The sequence below is a fragment of the Dendropsophus ebraccatus genome, chromosome 11 (assembly GCF_027789765.1).
Source record: "Dendropsophus ebraccatus isolate aDenEbr1 chromosome 11, aDenEbr1.pat, whole genome shotgun sequence".
In the NCBI taxonomy this organism is placed as follows: Eukaryota; Metazoa; Chordata; class Amphibia; order Anura; family Hylidae; genus Dendropsophus; species Dendropsophus ebraccatus.
The window spans coordinates 841,083-862,569 of NC_091464.1; the positions used below are offsets into that span (position 1 = coordinate 841,083).

The 21,487-nt window shown below is 44.3% G+C and overlaps 1 protein-coding gene across 2 annotated transcripts in view; it reads right to left on the minus strand.

Moving 5' to 3' along the window:
- LOC138767378 (synaptotagmin-2-like) overlaps positions 1–21,487 on the minus strand; it is a 180,792-nt gene that overhangs the window by 115,850 nt on the left and 43,455 nt on the right. The window contains exons 3-5 of one of the 2 annotated variants that reach the window (XM_069944877.1): positions 15,605–15,777; positions 6,586–6,708; positions 4,883–5,050 (exon numbers count right to left, since the gene is read on the minus strand). In XM_069944877.1, the coding sequence (XP_069800978.1) occupies positions 4,883–5,050; positions 6,586–6,708; positions 15,605–15,777 (464 nt within the window). The remainder of the gene's footprint in view (positions 1–4,882; positions 5,051–6,585; positions 6,709–15,604; positions 15,778–21,487) is intronic. The other variant, XM_069944878.1, reaches the window with a different exon arrangement.

Below are 21,487 nucleotides of genomic sequence, written 5' to 3' on the forward strand. Positions count from 1 at the left end.
TACAGTGTGCTGTGTGGTGTTACAGGTAGAGAATACAGTGCTGTGTGGTGTTACAGGTAGAGAATACAGTGCTGTGTGGTGTTACAGGTAGAGAATACAGGGTGCTGTGTGGTGTTACAGGTAGAGAATACAGCGTGCTGTGTGGTGTTACAGGTAGAGAATACAGCGTGCTGTGTGGTGTTACAGGTAGAGAATACAGGGTGCTGTGTGGGGTTACAGGTAGAGAATACAGCGTGCTGTGTGGTGTTACAGGTAGAGAATACAGCGTGCTGTGTGATGTTACAGGTAGAGAATACAGTGCTGTGTGGTGTTACAGGTAGAGAATACAGTGCTGTGTGGTGTTACAGGTAGAGAATACAGCGTGCTGTGTGGTGTTACAGGTAGAGAATACAGCGTGCTGTGTGGTGTTACAGGTAGAGAATACAGCGTGCTGTGTGGTGTTACAGGTAGAGAATACAGCGTGCTGTGTGGTGTTACAGGTAGAGAATACAGTGTGCTGTGTGGTGTTACAGGTAGAGAATACAGTGTGCTGTGTGATGTTACAGGTAGAGAATACAGTGCTGTGTGGTGTTACAGGTAGAGAATACAGTGCTGTGTGGTGTTACAGGTAGAGAATACAGTGCTGTGTGGTGTTACAGGTAGAGAATACAGTGCTGTGTGGTGTTACAGGTAGAGAATACAGTGCTGTGTGGTGTTACAGGTAGAGAATACAGTGCTGTGTGGTGTTACAGGTAGAGAATACAGTGCTGTGTGGTGTTACAGGTAGAGAATACAGTGCGCTGTGTGGTGTTACAGGTAGAGAATACAGTGCTGTGTGGTGTTACAGGTAGAGAATACAGCGTGCTGTGTGGTGTTACAGCTAGAGAATACAGCGCTGTGTGGTGTTACAGGTAGAGAATACAGCGCTGTGTGGTGTTACAGGTAGAGAATACAGTGTGTGTGGTGTTACAGGTAGAGAATACAGCGTGCTGTGTGGTGTTACAGGTAGAGAATACAGTGTGCTGTGTGGTGTTACAGGTAGAGAATACAGTGTGTGTGGTGTTACAGGTAGAGAATACAGCGTGCTGTGTGGTGTTACAGGTAGAGAATACAGTGTGCTGTGTGATGTTACAGGTAGAGAATACAGTGCTGTGTGGTGTTACAGGTAGAGAATACAGCGTGCTGTGTGGTGTTACAGGTAGAGAATACAGCGTGCTGTGTGGTGTTACAGGTAGAGAATACAGTGTGCTGTGTGGTGTTACAGGTAGAGAATACAGTGTGCTGTGTGATGTTACAGGTAGAGAATACAGTGTGCTGTGTGATGTTACAGGTAGAGAATACAGTGTGCTGTGTGGTGTTACAGATAGAGAATACAGTGCTGTGTGGTGTTACAGGTAGAGAATACAGTGCTGTGTGGTGTTACAGGTAGAGAATACAGCGTGTGCTGTGTGGTGTTACAGGTAGAGAATACAGTGTGCTGTGTGGTGTTACAGGTAGAGAATACAGTGCTGTGTGGTGTTACAGGTAGAGAATACAACGTGCTGTGTGGTGTTACAGGTAGAGAATACAGTGTGGTGTTACAGGTAGAGAATACAGCGTGCTGTGTGGTGTTACAGGTAGAGAATACAGCGTGCTGTGTGGTGTTACAGGTAGAGAATACAGTGCTGTGTGGTGTTACAGGTAGAGAATATAGCGCTGTGTGGTGTTACAGGTAGAGAATACAGTGCTGTGTGGTGTTACAGGTAGAGAATACAGTGCTGTGTGATGTTACAGGTAGAGAATACAGTGCTGTGTGGTGTTACAGGTAGAGAATACAGTGTGCTGTGTGGTGTTACAGGTAGAGAATACAGTGTTGTGTAGTGTTACAGGTAGAGAATACAGTGTGCTGTGTGGTGTTACAGGTAGAGAATACAGCGTGCTGTGTGGTGTTACAGGTAGAGAATACAGCGTGCTGTGTGGTGTTACAGGTAGAGAATACAGTGTGCTGTGTGGTGTTACAGGTAGAGAATACAGCGTGCTGTGTGGTGTTACAGGTAGAGAATACAGTGTGCTGTGTGGTGTTACAGGTAGAGAATACAGCGTGCTGTGTGGTGTTACAGGTAGAGAATACAGTGCTGTGTGGTGTTACAGGTAGAGAATACAGTGCTGTGTGGTGTTACAGGTAGAGAATACAGTGCGCTGTGTGGTGTTACAGGTAGAGAATACAGTGCTGTGTGGTGTTACAGGTAGAGAATACAGTGCTGTGTGGTGTTACAGGTAGAGAATACAGTGCTGTGTGGTGTTACAGGTAGAGAATACAGTGCTGTGTGGTGTTACAGGTAGAGAATACAGCGTGCTGTGTGATGTTACAGGTAGAGAATACAGTGTGCTGTGTGGTGTTACAGGTAGAGAATACAGTGCTGTGTGGTGTTACAGGTAGAGAATACAGTGCTGTGTGGTGTTACAGGTAGAGAATACAGGGTGCTGTGTGGTGTTACAGGTAGAGAATACAGTGTGCTGTGTGGTGTTACAGGTAGAGAATACAGCGTGCTGTGTGGTGTTACAGGTAGAGAATACAGGGTGCTGTGTGGGGTTACAGGTAGAGAATACAGCGTGCTGTGTGGTGTTACAGGTAGAGAATACAGCGTGCTGTGTGATGTTACAGGTAGAGAATATAGTGCTGTGTGGTGTTACAGGTAGAGAATACAGCGTGCTGTGTGGTGTTACAGGTAGAGAATATAGTGCTGTGTGGTGTTACAGGTAGAGAATACAGCGTGCTGTGTGGTGTTACAGGTAGAGAATACAGCGTGCTGTGTGGTGTTACAGGTAGAGAATACAGCGTGCTGTGTGGTATTACAGGTAGAGAATACAGTGCTGTGTGGTGTTACAGGTAGAGAATACAGCGTGCTGTGTGGTGTTACAGGTAGAGAATACAGCGTGCTGTGTGGTGTTACAGGTAGAGAATACAGCGTGCTGTGTGGTGTTACAGGTAGAGAATACAGTGTGCTGTGTGGTGTTACAGGTAGAGAATACAGTGCTGTGTGGTGTTACAGGTAGAGAATACAGTGCTGTGTGGTGTTACAGGTAGAGAATACAGTGCGCTGTGTGGTGTTACAGGTAGAGAATACAGTGCTGTGTGGTGTTACAGGTAGAGAATACAGTGTGCTGTGTGGTGTTACAGGTAGAGAATACAGCGTGCTGTGTGGTGTTACAGGTAGGGAATACAGCGTGCTGTGTGGTGTTACAGGTAGAGAATACAGTGTGCTGTGTGGTGTTACAGGTAGAGAATACAGTGTGGTGTTACAGGTAGAGAATACAGTGTGCTGTGTGGTGTTACAGGTAGAGAATACAGTGCTGTGTGGTGTTACAGGTAGAGAATACAGTGCTGTGTGGTGTTACAGGTAGAGAATACAGTGCTGTGTGGTGTTACAGGTAGAGAATACAGTGCTGTGTGGTGTTACAGGTAGAGAATACAGCGTGCTGTGTGGTGTTACAGGTAGAGAATACAGGGTGCTGTGTGGTGTTACAGGTAGAGAATACAGTGTGCTGTGTGGTGTTACAGGTAGAGAATACAGGGTGCTGTGTGGTGTTACAGGTAGAGAATACAGTGCTGTGTGGTGTTACAGGTAGAGAATACAGTGCTGTGTGGTGTTACAGGTAGAGAATACAGCGTGCTGTGTGGTGTTACAGGTAGAGAATACAGCGTGCTGTGTGGTGTTACAGGTAGAGAATACAGCGTGCTGTGTGGTGTTACCGGTAGAGAATACAGTGTGGTGTTACAGGTAGAGAATACAGCGTGCTGTGTGGTGTTACAGGTAGAGAATACAGTGCTGTGTGGTGTTACAGGTAGAGAATACAGTGTGCTGTGTGGTGTTACAGGTAGAGAATACAGCATGCTGTGTGGTGTTACAGGTAGAGAATACAGTGTGCTGTGTGGTGTTACAGGTAGAGAATACAGCGCTGTGTGGTGTTACAGGTAGAGAATACAGCGCTGTGTGGTGTTACAGGTAGAGAATACAGGGTGCTGTGTGGTGTTACAGGTAGAGAATACAGTGTGCTGTGTGGTGTTACAGGTAGAGAATACAGTGTGCTGTGTGGTGTTACAGGTAGAGAATACAGCGCGCTGTGTGGTGTTACAGGTAGAGAATACAGTGTGGTGTTACAGGTAGAGAATACAGTGTGGTGTTACAGGTAGAGAATACAGTGCTGTGTGGTGTTACAGGTAGAGAATACAGTGTGCTGTGTGGTGTTACAGGTAGAGAATACAGCGTGCTGTGTGGTGTTACAGGTAGAGAATACAGCGTGCTGTGTGGTGTTACAGGTAGAGAATACAGTGCTGTGTGGTGTTACAGGTAGAGAATACAGTGCTGTGTGGTGTTACAGGTAGAGAATACAGGGTGCTGTGTGGTGTTACAGGTAGAGAATACAGTGTGCTGTGTGGTGTTACAGGTAGAGAATACAGTGTGCTGTGTGGTGTTACAGGTAGAGAATACAGTGTGGTGTTACAGGTAGAGAATACAGCGTGCTGTGTGGTGTTACCGGTAGAGGATAAAGTGCTGTGTGGTGTTACAGGTAGAGAATACAGTGCTGTGTGGTGTTACAGGTAGAGAATACAGTGCTGTGTGGTGTTACAGGTAGAGAATACAGGGTGCTGTGTGGTGTTACAGGTAGAGAATACAGTGTGCTGTGTGGTGTTACAGGTAGAGAATACAGTGTGCTGTGTGGTGTTACAGGTAGAGAATACAGTGTGGTGTTACAGGTAGAGAATACAGCGTGCTGTGTGGTGTTACCGGTAGAGAATACAGTGCTGTGTGGTGTTACAGGTAGAGAATACAGTGCTGTGTGGTGTTACAGTACATCACCCTATAACATGATGATTATTACTCCTTACACAGTACATCACCCTATAACATGAGTATTTTACCTTAAAGGTAAAGGTCTCATTGAAAATCGGGTTCAGCGTCTTGCGATGGACTTTAGTCTCATACTTCTTCTTCTTATCTGGTAAAAAGAAAACCTTGACATAAGGATCTGAGGTCCCCCCCATGTCCAGGGCCGGCAGCTCTGTAGCCTGGATGACTCCAACTTGTATCTATGTAAAAAGAGAAGAAACCTGTGAGCACCTTCCATGTCTGACACCTCCTGTTAGGGGTCCTTACATATAACCCCTCTTTTACCCAGGACTCTCATCACTGACCTCAGGCCGCCACCATTCTCAGGGGGAACTCCCGAGTGTGATCCACTCACCGGCCGGCCGCTCACTCCTTTTTTTTTATTTTTCGTCATAGTCTATCACAGACTTATATTAACGGAATGAATGGCCGGCCGGATCACACAGCCACCATCTTAGCAGCGTCAGCCTCTGATCAATAACTCATGACAGGTTTGATGACATGACGCCTGATGACATGATTCCTGATGATGACTACATGAAGATGACATGATGCCTGATGATGACTACATGAAGATGACATGATGCCTGATGATGACTACATGAAGATGACATGATGCCTGATGATGACTACATGAAGATGACATGATGCCTGATGATGACTACATGAAGATGACATGATTCCTGATGATGACTACATGAAGATGACATGATGCCTGATGATGACTACATGAAGATGACATGATTCCTGATGATGACTACATGAAGATGACATGATTCCTGATGATGACTACATGAAGATGACATGATTCCTGATGATGACTACATGAAGATGACATGATTCCTGATGATGACTACATGAAGATGACATGATTCCTGATGATGACTACATGAAGATGACATGACGCCTGATGATGACTACATGAAGATGACATGATGCCTGATGATGACTACATGAAGATGACATGATGCCTGATGATGACTACATGAAGATGACATGATGCCTGATGATGACTACATGAAGATGACATGATGCCTCTTGACATGACTCCTCATGACATGATAATATGACGCCTGATGACGATTCCTGATGATGACTACATGAAGATGACATGATGCCTGATGATGACTACATGAAGATGACATGATGCCTGATGATGACTACATGAAGATGACATGATGCCTGATGATGACTACATGAAGATGACATGACGCCTCTTGACATGACGCCTAATGACGATTCCTGATGACTACATGAAGATGACATGATGCCTGATGTTGATTATATGATGCCTGATGATGACTACATGAAGATGACATGACGCCTGATGACATGATTCCTGATGACATGACGTCTGATGAGGATTAGATGATTTCTGATGATGATGATTTTGACATGAACTGAACACATACATTTACACTAGCTAGAGAGAGATAGGTTAGAGAGGGATATATAGAGAGGGATATAGAAGGTTGATTAGGTATCAGGGACAGATAGAGAATAGTGTGAGGGTAGTCGTGTAAGCTGTTTAGCTGTGAAATTGCTCCTGTCCTGTCACTTTGTGTACCAGTGCACGTTGTCCACAGCTCTCTTGGGTGAAGTTAACCTAGGAGAGCTGTGGACAGTGGTGGATCACGGCTGTACAATGAGGTGCAGTAGAAATCAGCTAACAGGGAGATGTGGTATTATTATTATTATCCACTTTGATCATCTCTCATTACCTAGTTGTGGTTACCTGGTTGTTTTGAAAGTCATAGTCTAAGGAGAATTGTAACTTTCCAAGCTTCTCTTCTTCTTTTTCTTCATCTTCCTTGTCTTCACCTTCTGTTAAACCAGTTTCTGCATCATCATCATCATCCTACCAAATCTGAAGAAGGAGAAGAGTAACTTACTCAGCTCTGGAGAAAGATCTCAACAATTCACAACATTGTGCTTCATCTGGCCACCATCATTGTACATGTCACCGCCCCTTTGGCATACATCTATGTCACCGCCCCTTTGGCATACATCTATGTCACCGCCCTCAGGTCATCTCTGCGGGAACATTCAATCATCACCAGTTGCCGCACAGATCTGACATTTCCCAAAAACAGTCAGCAATAACAAGACCTATAGAAATGTCTTCCATGCTACAAGTCATTCTTATAGAAGGAGGTGATTGATGGGATTTCGGCTAACAGACTCTAAGCCCTCCTGATATTCATGTGGAGGACTGTGGTGACACTAGAGCAAACTTCCTGATGGAAGACACTGTGTCATTAAAGGGGTTATCCAGTGCTACAAAAACATGGCCGATTTTCCCCCTCTCTTGTCTCCAGATTGGGTGGGGTATCAAACTCAGCTCCATTGAAGTAAATGGAGCTTAAATGCAAACTGCACCTGAACTGGAGACAAGAGTGTGGGAAAATCGGCCATGTTTTTGTAGCGCTGGATAACCCCTTTAAAGGGAATCTGTCCACCTTTAGGATACGTGCACACTGAGCAAAAATGGCACAATTCTGCACGGAGCCCCAACCGTGGACTTTGCTCGGAATCCTGCCTGCCTCAGAGTGAATATATATATATATATACACACACACACACACACACACACACCCCATCCTTTACACACCATTGTTACCATAAATTAATGTCTATTGTGAAATAGCAACCATGCAGATGCACTTACCAACATAAGGAATTATCACAGTGCAGGGACAGACATCAGGTGATGACAGAAGAAAGATCAGAAGGCAAAAGAAGACAAGAAAGGAGCTGTAGTTAGTGTGAATTATTCAGTTGTACAGAAGCTAAGAAGAAAGTCATGTTAGAAACAACAAATGGAGGGTTTAGAGGAAAATAAAAGAAACAGTCCGCCGTAAAGAGAAGAGTCCGCCCCAAAGAGAAGAGTCCGCCCCAAAGGAGACAAGTCCGCCCCAAAGAGAAGAGTCCGCCCCAAAGAGAAGAGTCCGCCCCAAAGAGAAGAGTCCGCCCCAAAGAGAAGAGTCCGCCCCAAAGAGAAGAGTCCGCCCCAAAGAGAAGAGTCCGCCCCAAAGAGAAGAGTCCGCCCCAAAGAGAAGAGTCCGCCCCAAAGAGAATAGAAGGTGGTTAGTTTATTATAAGTCATTTACCAATGCATTTATTTATTTAGCAGATGTTTCCCAGCACAGTTACAGCCAGGGCCAGGAAAAAGGGTAGGCAGGGGTAGGCGATGGCCTAGGGAGCCATCTTGTGGTGCAAGACAGGGGGCACAATTTTCATGCATTTAATTTTTTTTTATTCCAGGCTACTCCGCCGGGCACCCCCCGATGCTGCCGCTGCACAGTGAGTGTCCATGCATTATATTAAATGCATGGACACACACTACAGGAGCAGAGACTAGTCAGGCTACTCCATGAGATCTGTGATCAGCCTGAACCAGGAAGCATCCAGGAGGCCACAGCAGCGTAGGAGCCATAGGTGAGGTGAGTAGCCGGCTTTTTTTTTTTTTTTTTTTTACACTTATGCAGGAGATGGGGGGACTACATTGGGACTATGACTACATGGGGACACTGGATGGGGGATTATGACTACATGGGCATATTATAATAGTGCGGAGGTAAAGAGGAGATCTCATTAAGTGTCAGGGCAAAATGGAAGTATTTACAGCAATAGAGGAAGAGAAGGGGCTAGTTACTGTGTACATGTCAGATAGAGGGCACTGTTCATGTTGGGGCACTATGGATGAGGTTTTGTATAGGGCAGAGGAGAGTGTTGGTAATATGTGGAGCCCAAAATGTTTGTCTGATAGATGCTACGGGGACAAGTCATGGCTAACAGAAGTCATGATGGGGCCGGATCTGAATGAAGAAGAAAAGAGAAAGTGAACGATTCTGATGAGAGATGACGCCACCTGTGAGTCACTGGATGTAACTGCACCCTGATCACTATACTGTCACTGGGGGGGATGCTGGAGTCTTATTTAGTAGCAGTACTGGTATTGTTCAGTCATTAAGCAGTGGTAGTGTGTTCAAGATGGTATGGCGGTATGATTTTTCTATTGTGTAGTGGTAATATTTCGTCACTATAGGGTGGTGATATGGGGGGGGGGGGGCTATACACTAGGGGGGAATCTATCAATTATCCACCCGAGGCGTACGTCAGGGAGAAGGTGCAGATTCCCCCATTCTCCCTGACGTACGCCTGCCGTATGCCCGATGGGCGGGCGTGACAAGGCGGGGAGGAGGTGTGGCCTCCTCCAGCATCTCATTTATCATGATTTACGCCTAAATCATGATCCAAATCTACCTGCTGGAAGCGGGTGTAGATTTAGTACGCCGGGCGCAGGTTCGGGCGCCCGTCGGATTCACTAAGAGGCGTGCACCTCTTAGTGAATACTGTCGGGGAAAAGGGGATGGGGCCTAATATAAGATGGGCGTAACTGTACGCCGGTCTTCATAAATCCCCCTATATGGGGGGGGGGGGGGCACCAAAACTCCTTGTCCCGGCCCTGGTTACAGCCCCAGCACTCTCTTCATGTACGATCCCTCTGTGAGCAGTTTGTTCTGTAGACTTTGCCGTCCTCCTCGGTTATGAATGATTAGTGACATATTGCTATGCTGTTGGGATTATTTATGTACATTGCTGATGATCATCCCGTCCATCTCTGGCCCATGGATGGAATCCCGGAGCCATCCCGTCCATCTCTGGCCCATGGATGGAATCCCGGAGCCATCCCGTCCATCTCTGGCCCATGGATGGAGTCCGGCAGCCATTCCGTCCATCTCTGGCCCATGGATGGAGGCCCGCAGCTATCCCGTCCATCTCTGGCCCATGGATGGAGTCCCGCAGCCATCCCGTCCATCTCTGGCCCATGGATGGAATCCCGGAGCCATCCCGTCCATCTCTGGCCCGTGGATGGAGTCCGGCAGCCATTCCGTCCATCTCTGGCCCATGGATGGAGGCCCGCAGCCATCCCGCCCATCTCTGGCCCATGGATGGAGGCCCGCAGCTATCCCGTCCATCTCTGGCTCATGGATGGAGGCCCGCAGCCATCCCGTCCATCTCTGGCTCATGGATGGAGGCCCGCAGCCATCCCGTCCATCTCTGGCTCATTGATGGAGGCCCGCAGCCATCCCGTCCATCTCTGGCTCATTGATGGAGGCCCGCAGCCATCCCGTCCATCTCTGGCTCATGGATGGAGGCCCGCAGCCATCCCGCCCATCTCTGGCCCATGGATGGAGGCCCGCAGCCATCCCGTCCATCTCTGGCTCATGGATGGAGGCCCGCAGCCATCCCGCCCATCTCTGGCCCATGGATGGAATCCCGGAGCCATCCCGTCCATCTCTGGCCCATGGATGGAGTCCGGCAGCCATTCCGTCCATCTCTGGCCCATGGATAGAGGCCCGCAGCCATCCCGCCCATCTCTGGCCCATGGATGGAGTCCCGCAGCCATCCCGTCCATCTCTGGCCCATGGATGGAGGCCCGCAGCCATCCCGACCATCTCTGGCTCATTGATGGAGGCCCGCAGCCATCCCGTCCATCTCTGGCTCATTGATGGAGGCCCGCAGCCATCCCGTCCATCTCTGGCTCATTGATGGAGGCCCGCAGCCATCCCGTCCATCTCTGGCCCATGGATGGAGTCCCGCAGCCATCCCGTCCATCTCTGGCTCATGGATGGAGGCCCGCAGCCATCCCGCCCATCTCTGGCCCATGGATGGAGTCCCGCAGCCATCCCGTCCATCTCTGGCCCGTGGATGGAGTCCCGCAGCCATCCCGTCCATGACAGCACTAATAATGTGACCATGGAGTGCTGTATCCCCCACCACGTCTGTGCCCACGGTCTGTCACATGCCCCTCCGTACACGCTGTGTAGTGGACGCCATGTCAGGGAAGAGACGCTACTATAGGATAAAGGGAAGGTATATACCTTACATGACGGCCTGGCCGTGTCTCTCCTTGAAGCAGGAACTCCTGAGCAGAAGGGTTTGGCGCCATTACTAATCCACCGGTTATATAAGACTGAAGATTCCTAAACCCAAAACCCGGTGAGAGGATGGGATGGTGGTCGGCAGTAACCCGTTATTTGTGAGTGGTCCCCAAGCAGGTAGGACTCTAGCAGGTGAGCGTGCACATTAGTGTCACCAGGATTTCTCTGCACAGCAGCCACACTACAATTAATAGCATCAGCATATCTGGTCTCCATAGTACTACATACGCAGTGCTGTGAAGAAGTCTTTGCCCCCTTCCTCATTTCCTGGTTTTTTCCATGTTTGTCACACTTAAGTGTTTTGGAACATCAAACCAATTTAAACAATAGTCAAGGACAACACAAGTAACACAAAATACATTATAACATATATTAAAGGAGAAAAAAAATCCAAACCATCATGGCTGTGTGAGAAAGTGATTGCCCCCCCTAATAACTGGTTGGGCCGCCCTTAGCAGCAACAACAACCAAGCGTTTGTAAGGAGTCTTTTCTGGCGTTCTGGAGGAATTTTGGCCACTCATCTTTGCAGAATTGTTCTGATTCAGTTACATTAGAGGGTTTTCCAGCATGAACGGCCGTACCTCACACCACAACATCTCAATAGGATTCAGGTCAGGACTTTGCCTAGGCCACCCCAAAGTCTTCATTTTGTTTTTCTTCAGCCATTCAGCGGTGGACTTGCTGGTGGGTTTAGGATCATTGTCCTGCTCAGGGCCGGTTTTAGACAAAATGTGGCCCTGGGCAAAACTAAAGTGGGGCCCCAAAAATACATATATACATCCAGCAGGTATTGTGCATAGTGCGCAGCAGCATATCCCCAGGCGCAAGTTTTTATGCAAAAAATTGAATTTGCTCATTCCTGTGCAATTAAGTGAGTGCAAGAAACTTATTAAGACAATGACCCATTGCTCCCCCCCCCCCCACATGTGTATATGGATAGATAAGCCACAAGAAGACAGAGCAGGCACTACGGCTTCCTGGGCTCCGTAAACAAAGCGTGCCGTGTGCAAGGTACTCGCTCATGTGTTGCTCATTGAGACAGCAGTAAGTCCAGCAATCATATTAATATCCAGTAGAAATACAACGGCACTCACCGGTGTCAGCGAAATCGATGGTTTATTACAGGAAGAGATATACAACAATAGCAGGTGCGTTCCACAGAAAGGAGGTGTGGAGCGCTATTGTTGTATATCTCTTCCTGTAATAAAGCATCGATTTCGCTGACACCGGTGAGTGCCGTTGTATTTCTACTGGATATTATTACATATATATGGATGGACTGACAGATAGGAGATAGATAGATAGATAGATAGATAGATAGATAGATAGATAGATAGGAGATAGATAGATAGATAGATAGATAAATCCAAGAATTTTGCGGCACATCCGTATAGTGAAAAAAAGTTGTGGTATTTATTGGTACATCAAAAAGCAAGTTGCTTTTTGATGTACCAATAAATACCACAACTTTTTTTCACTATACGGATGTGCCGCAAAATTCTTGGATTTATTTAGTGGAGATTTTTATCCAATCTCCGTTGCTTGGCACTCCAGCACTGGAACTGGGAGTGCGCTCTATTGTGGACATTAGATAGATAGATAGATAGATAGGAGATAGATAGATAGATAGGAGATAGATAGATAGATAGATAGATAGGAGATAGATAGATAGGAGATAGATAGATAGATAGATAGGAGATAGGAGATAGATAGGAGATAGATAGATAGATAGGAGATAGATAGGAGATAGATAGATAGATAGGAGATAGATAGATAGATAGGAGATAGATAGATAGATAGATAGATAGATAGATAGGAGATAGATAGATAGGAGATAGATAGATAGATAGATAGATAGATAGGAGATAGATAGGAGATAGATAGATAGATAGGAGATAGATAGATAGATAGGAGATAGATAGATAGATAGATAGATAGGAGATAGATAGATAGGAGATAGATAGATAGATAGATAGGAGATAGGAGATAGATAGATAGATAGGAGATAGATAGATAGATAGATAGATAGATAGATAGATAGATAGATAGATAGGAGATAGATAGATAGGAGATAGATAGGAGATAGATAGATAGGAGATAGATAGATAGGAGATAGATAGATAGATAGGAGATAGATAGATAGATAGATAGATAGATAGATAGATAGATAGATAGGATAAATCGGATAAATAGTCAGACATATGCTCCTACACATATATAAACACAGTATTACAGCACACAGTCTGCACATCACTTATACATAGAACAATACAGACAGACATCACCACCAATACATAACACATCACACATAGCACTGCACAGTGTACACATAACACAGCATACTTATCCAGCTGGGTGCAGTCTACAAGGGGTTAATCGGCAGGCTGATGTAAGGTGGCTGAGGGCTGTCTGTCTCACTTGTGTGCAGAGGTTTGCACAATATTGTCCCTCCCTTCTTCCTGTCGTTCCGACTGCTGCTTATAACTTAGCAGGAAGCTGCAGAGCATCACATGAGGGGAGAGGAGGTGGGTGGGATGTGCGCTGGCAGCACAGACTGTGTAGTAACCCCCTCCCCCCAGGGACAGACAGCACAGAGCTTCTCCAGGACCACAGCAGCACTTTGCCGATGGCCATGTGACAGGAGCCACCAATGGCATCATTAGCAGCCGGGCTCAGGGGGTGGCAGCATCATCCAAGGATCCCTGTCACAGCCTGTACATAGCGATCGGCAGGTAACAGGGAGATGCTGTGTTGTGAGAGGGGGGCAGCGCGATCGGGGCAATGTGATGCTGTGTGTGCCCCTGTAGGTCTGATTGATCAGAGGGGGGCAGCGCGATCGGGGCAATGTGATGCTGTGTGTGCCCCTGTAGGTCTGATTGATCAGAGGGGGGCAGCGCGATCGGGGCAATGTGATGCTGTGTGTGCCCCTGTAGGTCTGATCGATCAGAGGGGAAGCTGCGCGTCTCCTCATGCTGCTGGCTGGCTACTCTTACCCTCACTCTGCGTGCGGGGCCCCCTGAGGACGGGGCCCTGGGCATTTGCCTTGTTTGCCCCCCCCTAACGCCGGCCCTGGTCCTGCTGCAGAACCCAAGTTGATTTCAGCTTGAGTTCACAAACAGATGGTCGGACGTTCAGGATATTTTACCGCCATATTGTACTGTTAGTAGAATGTTCTGTCTCTGAAACGCAGTGTTCCTTTTACGCCACATGTAATGGGACACGCACCTTCCACAGAGCTCCACTTTTGTCTCATCGCTCCACAGAATGTTTTCCTAAAAGTCTTGGGGATCATCAAGATGTGTTTTGGGAAAATTAAGACGAGCTTTAATGTTCTTTTTGCTCAGCAGTGGTTTTCTTCTCGGAGCTCTGCCATGCCGGCTATTTTTGCCCAGTCTTCTTCTGATGGTGGAGGCATGAACTCTGACCTTAACTGAGGCAAGTGAGGCCTGCAGTTCTTTGGACGTTGTTGTGGGGTCTTTTGTGACCTCTTGGACGAGTCGTTGCTGCGCTCTTGGGGTAATTTTGGGCGGGCGGCCACTCCTGGGAAGGTTCACCACTGGTCCATGTCTTCGCCATTTGTGGATAATGGCGATCACTGGGGTTCACTGGATTCCCAAAGCTTTGGAAATGGCTTTATAACCCTTTCCGGACTGATAGATGTCAATGACTTTCTTTCTTAATTGTTCCTGAATTTCTTTGGATCTCGGCATGATGTGCAGCTTTTAAGGATCTTTTGGTGGACGTTACTGTGTCAGACAGCTCCTATTTAAGTGATGTGGATATGGTGTGGCAATAATCAGGCCTGGGTGTGGCTATTGAACTCAGGTGTGATAAACCACAGTTATAGGAGGTTTTAACAAGGAGGGCAATCACTGTGTCACACAGGGCCATGATGGTTTGGATTTTTTCTCCTTTAATAATAAACACCTTCATTTATAAATTGCATTTTGTGTTACTTGTGTTGTCCTTGACTATTGTTTAAATTGGTTTGATGTTCCAAATGTGACAAACATGGAAAAAAAACAGGAAATGAGGAAGGGGGCAAACACTTTTTCACACCACTGCATATTAGATATATATATATTTATACACACACACACACACACACTATAGCATAGTAGCGGGGCCTACGTCCGCTCAGCACCGGGTAGCGGCGCCTACGTCCGCTCAGCACCGGGTAGCGGGGCCTACGTCCGCTCAGCACCGGGTAGCGGGGCCTACGTCCGCTCAGCACCGGGTAGCGGGGCCTACGTCCGCTCAGCACCGGGTAGCGGCGCCTACGTCCGCTCAGCACCGGGTAGCGGGGCCTACGTCCGCTCAGCACCGGGTAGCGGGGCCTACGTCCGCTCAGCACCGGGTAGCGGGGCCTACCAATCCTCATTAGAAGAGTTGCACACATTAGAATCCTTAGTAAACGTCCCCCATTGTGTCACTAGTGGAGTCCATACGCTTGTTACATTCCTAGAGGGGTGCAGTTGCCATAATAGGGTCACCTGTGGGGGGTGTACACTGATTCGGCAGCACGGGGGGTTTGGTAAACACGACATGGACTTCGTCCACCGCTCGGTTCCTATAGAGGCTTTCCGTGCACCCGCCTGGCACTTTATGCCCACATGTGGGGTATTTCCGTACTCAGGAGGGATGGCTCTACACAGTCGTTGAGTGTTTTCCCTTTTTAAACCTTTGTGAAAATGAAGAAACTGAGGCTAGACTAAGGATTTTGTGTTTGATTTGTATGGCCCATTGTTGGGGAGATGTGTGGGGCATTTGTGGGCTCCACCCTCATGGATTTGCCCCAGAGTTACCTGCCCGCCGCCTCCTTTCATGTCCTTCATGTTCAGGGCGTTCTTCATCCCTTTTCCCTTCTCTTTTTTCCCTTTCTTCTTCTTGCAGCAGCATTTCTTACAGATACAGAAGCAGCAGGTGATGATCAGTAACCCCGCGACCACCGCAATGGCTATGATGGCCCACGGGGGCACTGCAGGGGGGAAACAGCACAAACAAGATCAGTCACTACAAATATTTATCCATACTGTACCATAACATATACTACATACTGTGCCATAACATATACTACATACTGTGCCACATACTACATACTGTGCCATAACATATACTACATACTGTGCCACATACTACATACTGTACCATAACATATACTACATACTGTGCCACATACTACATACTGTGCCATAACATATACTACATACTGTGCCACATACTACATACTGTACCATATACTACATACTGTGCCACATACTACATACTGTACCATAACATATACTACATACTGTGCCACATACTACATACTGTACCATAACATATACTACATACTGTGCCACATACTACATACTGTACCATAACATATACTACATACTGTGCCACATACTACATACTGTACCATATACTACATACTGTGCCACATACTACATACTGTGCCATAACATATACTACATACTGTGCCACATACTACATACTGTACCATATACTACATACTGTGCCACATACTACATACTGTACCATAACATATACTACATACTGTGCCACATACTACATACTGTACCATAACATATACTACATACTGTGCCACATACTACATACTGTACCATAACATATACTACATACTGTGCCATAACATATACTACATACTGTACCATAACATATACTACATACTGTGCCACATACTACATACTGTACCATAACATATACTACATACTGTGCCACATACTACATACTGTACCATATACTACATACTGTGCCATAACATATACTACATACTGTGCCACATACTACATACTGTGCCATAACATATACTACATACTGTGCCACATACTACATACTGTACCATAACATATACTACATACTGTGCCACATACTACATACTGTGCCATAACATATACTACATACTGTGCCACATACTACATACTGTACCATAACATATACTACATACTGTGCCACATACTACATACTGTACCATAACATATACTACATACTGTGCCATAACATATACTACATACTGTACCACACACTACATACTGTACCATAACATATACTACATACTGTGCCATAACATATACTACATACTGTGCCACATACTACATACTGTGCCATAACATATACTACATACTGTGCCACATACTACATACTGTACCATATACTACATACTGTGCCACATACTACATACTGTACCATAACATATACTACATACTGTGCCACATACTACATACTGTACCATAACATATACTACATACTGTGCCACATACTACATACTGTACCATAACATATACTACATACTGTGCCATAACATATACTACATACTGTACCATAACATATACTACATACTGTGCCACATACTACATACTGTACCATAACATATACTACATACTGTGCCACATACTACATACTGTGCCACATACTACATACTGTACCATAACATATACTACATACTGTGCCATAACATATACTACATACTGTACCATAACATATACTACATACTGTGCCACATACTACATACTGTACCATAACATATACTACATACTGTGCCACATACTACATACTGTACCATATACTACATACTGTGCCATAACATATACTACATACTGTGCCACATACTACATACTGTGCCATAACATATACTACATACTGTGCCACATACTACATACTGTACCATAACATATACTACATACTGTGCCACATACTACATACTGTACCATAACATATACTACATACTGTGCCACATACTACATACTGTACCATAACATATACTACATACTGTGCCACATACTACATACTGTGCCACATACTACATACTGTACCATAACATATACTACATACTGTGCCATAACATATACTACATACTGTACCACACACTACATACTGTACCATAACATATACTACATACTGTGCCATAACATATACTACATACTGTGCCACATACTACATACTGTGCCACATACTACATACTGTACCATAACATATACTACATACTGTGCCACATACTACATACTGTACCATATACTACATACTGTGCCACATACTACATACTGTACCATATACTACATACTGTACCATACACTACATACTGTGCCATAACATATACTACATACTGTGCCACATACTACATACTGTGCCATAACATATACTACATACTGTGCCACATACTACATACTGTGCCATAACATATACTACATACTGTGCCACATACTACATACTGTGCCATAACATATACTACATACTGTGCCACATACTACATACTGTACCATAACATATACTACATACTGTGCCACATACTACATACTGTGCCACATACTACATACTGTACCATAACATATACTACATACTGTGCCATAACATATACTACATACTGTACCACACACTACATACTGTACCATAACATATACTACATACTGTGCCATAACATATACTACATACTGTGCCACATACTACATACTGTGCCACATACTACATACTGTACCATAACATATACTACATACTGTGCCACATACTACATACTGTACCATATACTACATACTGTGCCACATACTACATACTGTACCATATACTACATACTGTACCATAACATATACTACATACTGTGCCACATACTACATACTGTGCCATATACTACATATTGTACCATAACATATACTACATACTGTACCATACACTTCATACTGTGCCATACACTACATACTGTACCATATACTACATACTGTGCCATACACTACATACTGTACCACATACTACATACTGTGCCATACACTACATACTGTACCATAACATATACTACATACTGTGCCACATACTACATACTGTACCACACACTACATACTGTGCCATACACTACATACTGTACCATAACATATACTACATACTGTACCACATACTACATACTGTACCATATACTACATACTGTGCCATATACTACATACTGTGCCATATACTACATACTGTGCCATACACTACATACTGTACCATATACTACATACTGTACCATACACTACATATTGTACCACATACTACATACTGTACCATATACTACATACTGTGCCACATACTACATACTGTGCCATATACTACATACTGTGCCATACACTACATACTGTGCCATACACTACATACTGTGCCACACACTACATACTGTGCCACACACTACATACTGTGCCACATACTACATACTGTGCCATATACTACATACTGTGCCATACACTACATACTGTGCCATACACTACATACTGTGCCATACACTACATACTGTGCCACATACTACATACTGTGCCACATACTACATACTGTGCCATATACTACATACTGTGCCATATACTCCATACTGTGCCATATACTCCATACTGTGCCATATACTCCATACTGTGCCATATACTCCATACTGTGCCACATACTACTTACTGTGCCATAACATACTACATACTGTAACATACTACATACTGTAACATTCTACATACTGTGCCATAACATACTACATACTGTAACATACTACATACTGTACCATATACTACATTGTGTACCACATACTACATACTGTGCCATATACTACATATTGTACCATATACTACATACTGTACCATAACATATACTACATACTGTACCATAACATATACTACATACTGTGCCATACACTACATACTGTGCCATATACTACATACTGTGCCATATACTACATACTGTGCCATATACTACATACTGTACCACATACTACATACTGTGCCATATACTACATACTGTGCCATAACTTACTACATACTGTACCACATACTACATACTGTGCCATATACCACATACTGTACCATATACTACATACTGTGCCATATACTACATACTGTGCCATACACTACATACTGTGCCATAACTTACTACATACTGTAACATAACATACACTACATACTGTACCATATACTACATACTGTGCCATATACTACATACTGTACCACATACTACATACTGTACCACATACTACATACTGTGCCATATACTACATACTGTACCATATACTAAATACTGTGCCATAACATATACTACATACTGTGCCATATACTACATACTGTACCACATACTACATACTGTACCACATACTACATACTGTACGATATACTACATATTGTACCATATACTAAATACTGTGCCATAACATATACTACACTGTACCACATACTACATACTGTACCACATACTACATACTGTGCCATATACTACATACTGTACCATACACTACATACTGTACCATATACTACATACTGTACCATAACATATACTACATACTGTACCATATACTACATACTGTACCATATACTACATACTGTGCCATATACTACATACTGTGCCATATACTACATACTGTGCCATATACTACATACTGTACCATATACTACATACTGTACCATAACATATACTACATACTGTACCACATACTACATACTGTACCATATACTACATACTGTACCACATACTACATACTGTGCCATACACTACATACTGTACCATACACTACATACTGTGCCATATACTACATACTGTGCCATACACTACATACTGTGCCATACACTACATACTGTGCCATACACTACATACTGTACCACATACTACATACTGTGCCATATACCACATACTGTACCATATACCACATACTGTACCATATACTACATACTGTGCCATATACTACATACTGTACACATACTACATACTGTACCACATACTACATACTGTACCACATACTACATACTGTGCCATACACTACATACTGTACCATATACTACATACTGTGCCATACACTACATACTGTGCCATACACTACACACTAACATATACTACATACTGTGCCATATACTACATACTACATACTGTGTCATAACATATACTACACACTGTACCATATACTACATACTGTGCCATACACTACATACTGTACCACATACTACATACTGTACCACATACTACATACTGTGCCATATACCACATACTGTGCCATATACTACATACTGTGCCATATACTACATACTGTACCATAACATATACCACATACTGTGCCATACACTACATACTGTGCCATATACTACATACTGTGCCATATACAACATACTGTGCCATATACAACATACTGTACCACATACTACATACTGTACCACATACTACATACTGTGCCATATACTACATACTGTGCCATATACTACATACTGTACCACATACTACATACTGTACCACATACTACATACTGTGCCATATACTACATACTGTGCCATAACATATACTACATACTGTGCCACATACTACATACTGTACCATAACATATACTACATACTGTGCCACATACTACATACTGTACCATAACATATACTACATACTGTGCCATAACATATACTACATACTGTACCATAACATATACTACATACTGTGCCACATACTACATACTGTACCATAACATATACTACATACTGTGCCATAACATATACTACATACTGTACCATAACATATACTACATACTGTGCCACATACTACATACTGTACCATAACATATACTACATACTGTGCCACATACTACATACTGTGCCACATACTACATACTGTACCATAACATATACTACATACTGTGCCATAACATATACTACATACTGTACCATAACATATACTACATACTGTGCCACATACTACATACTGTACCATAACATATACTACAT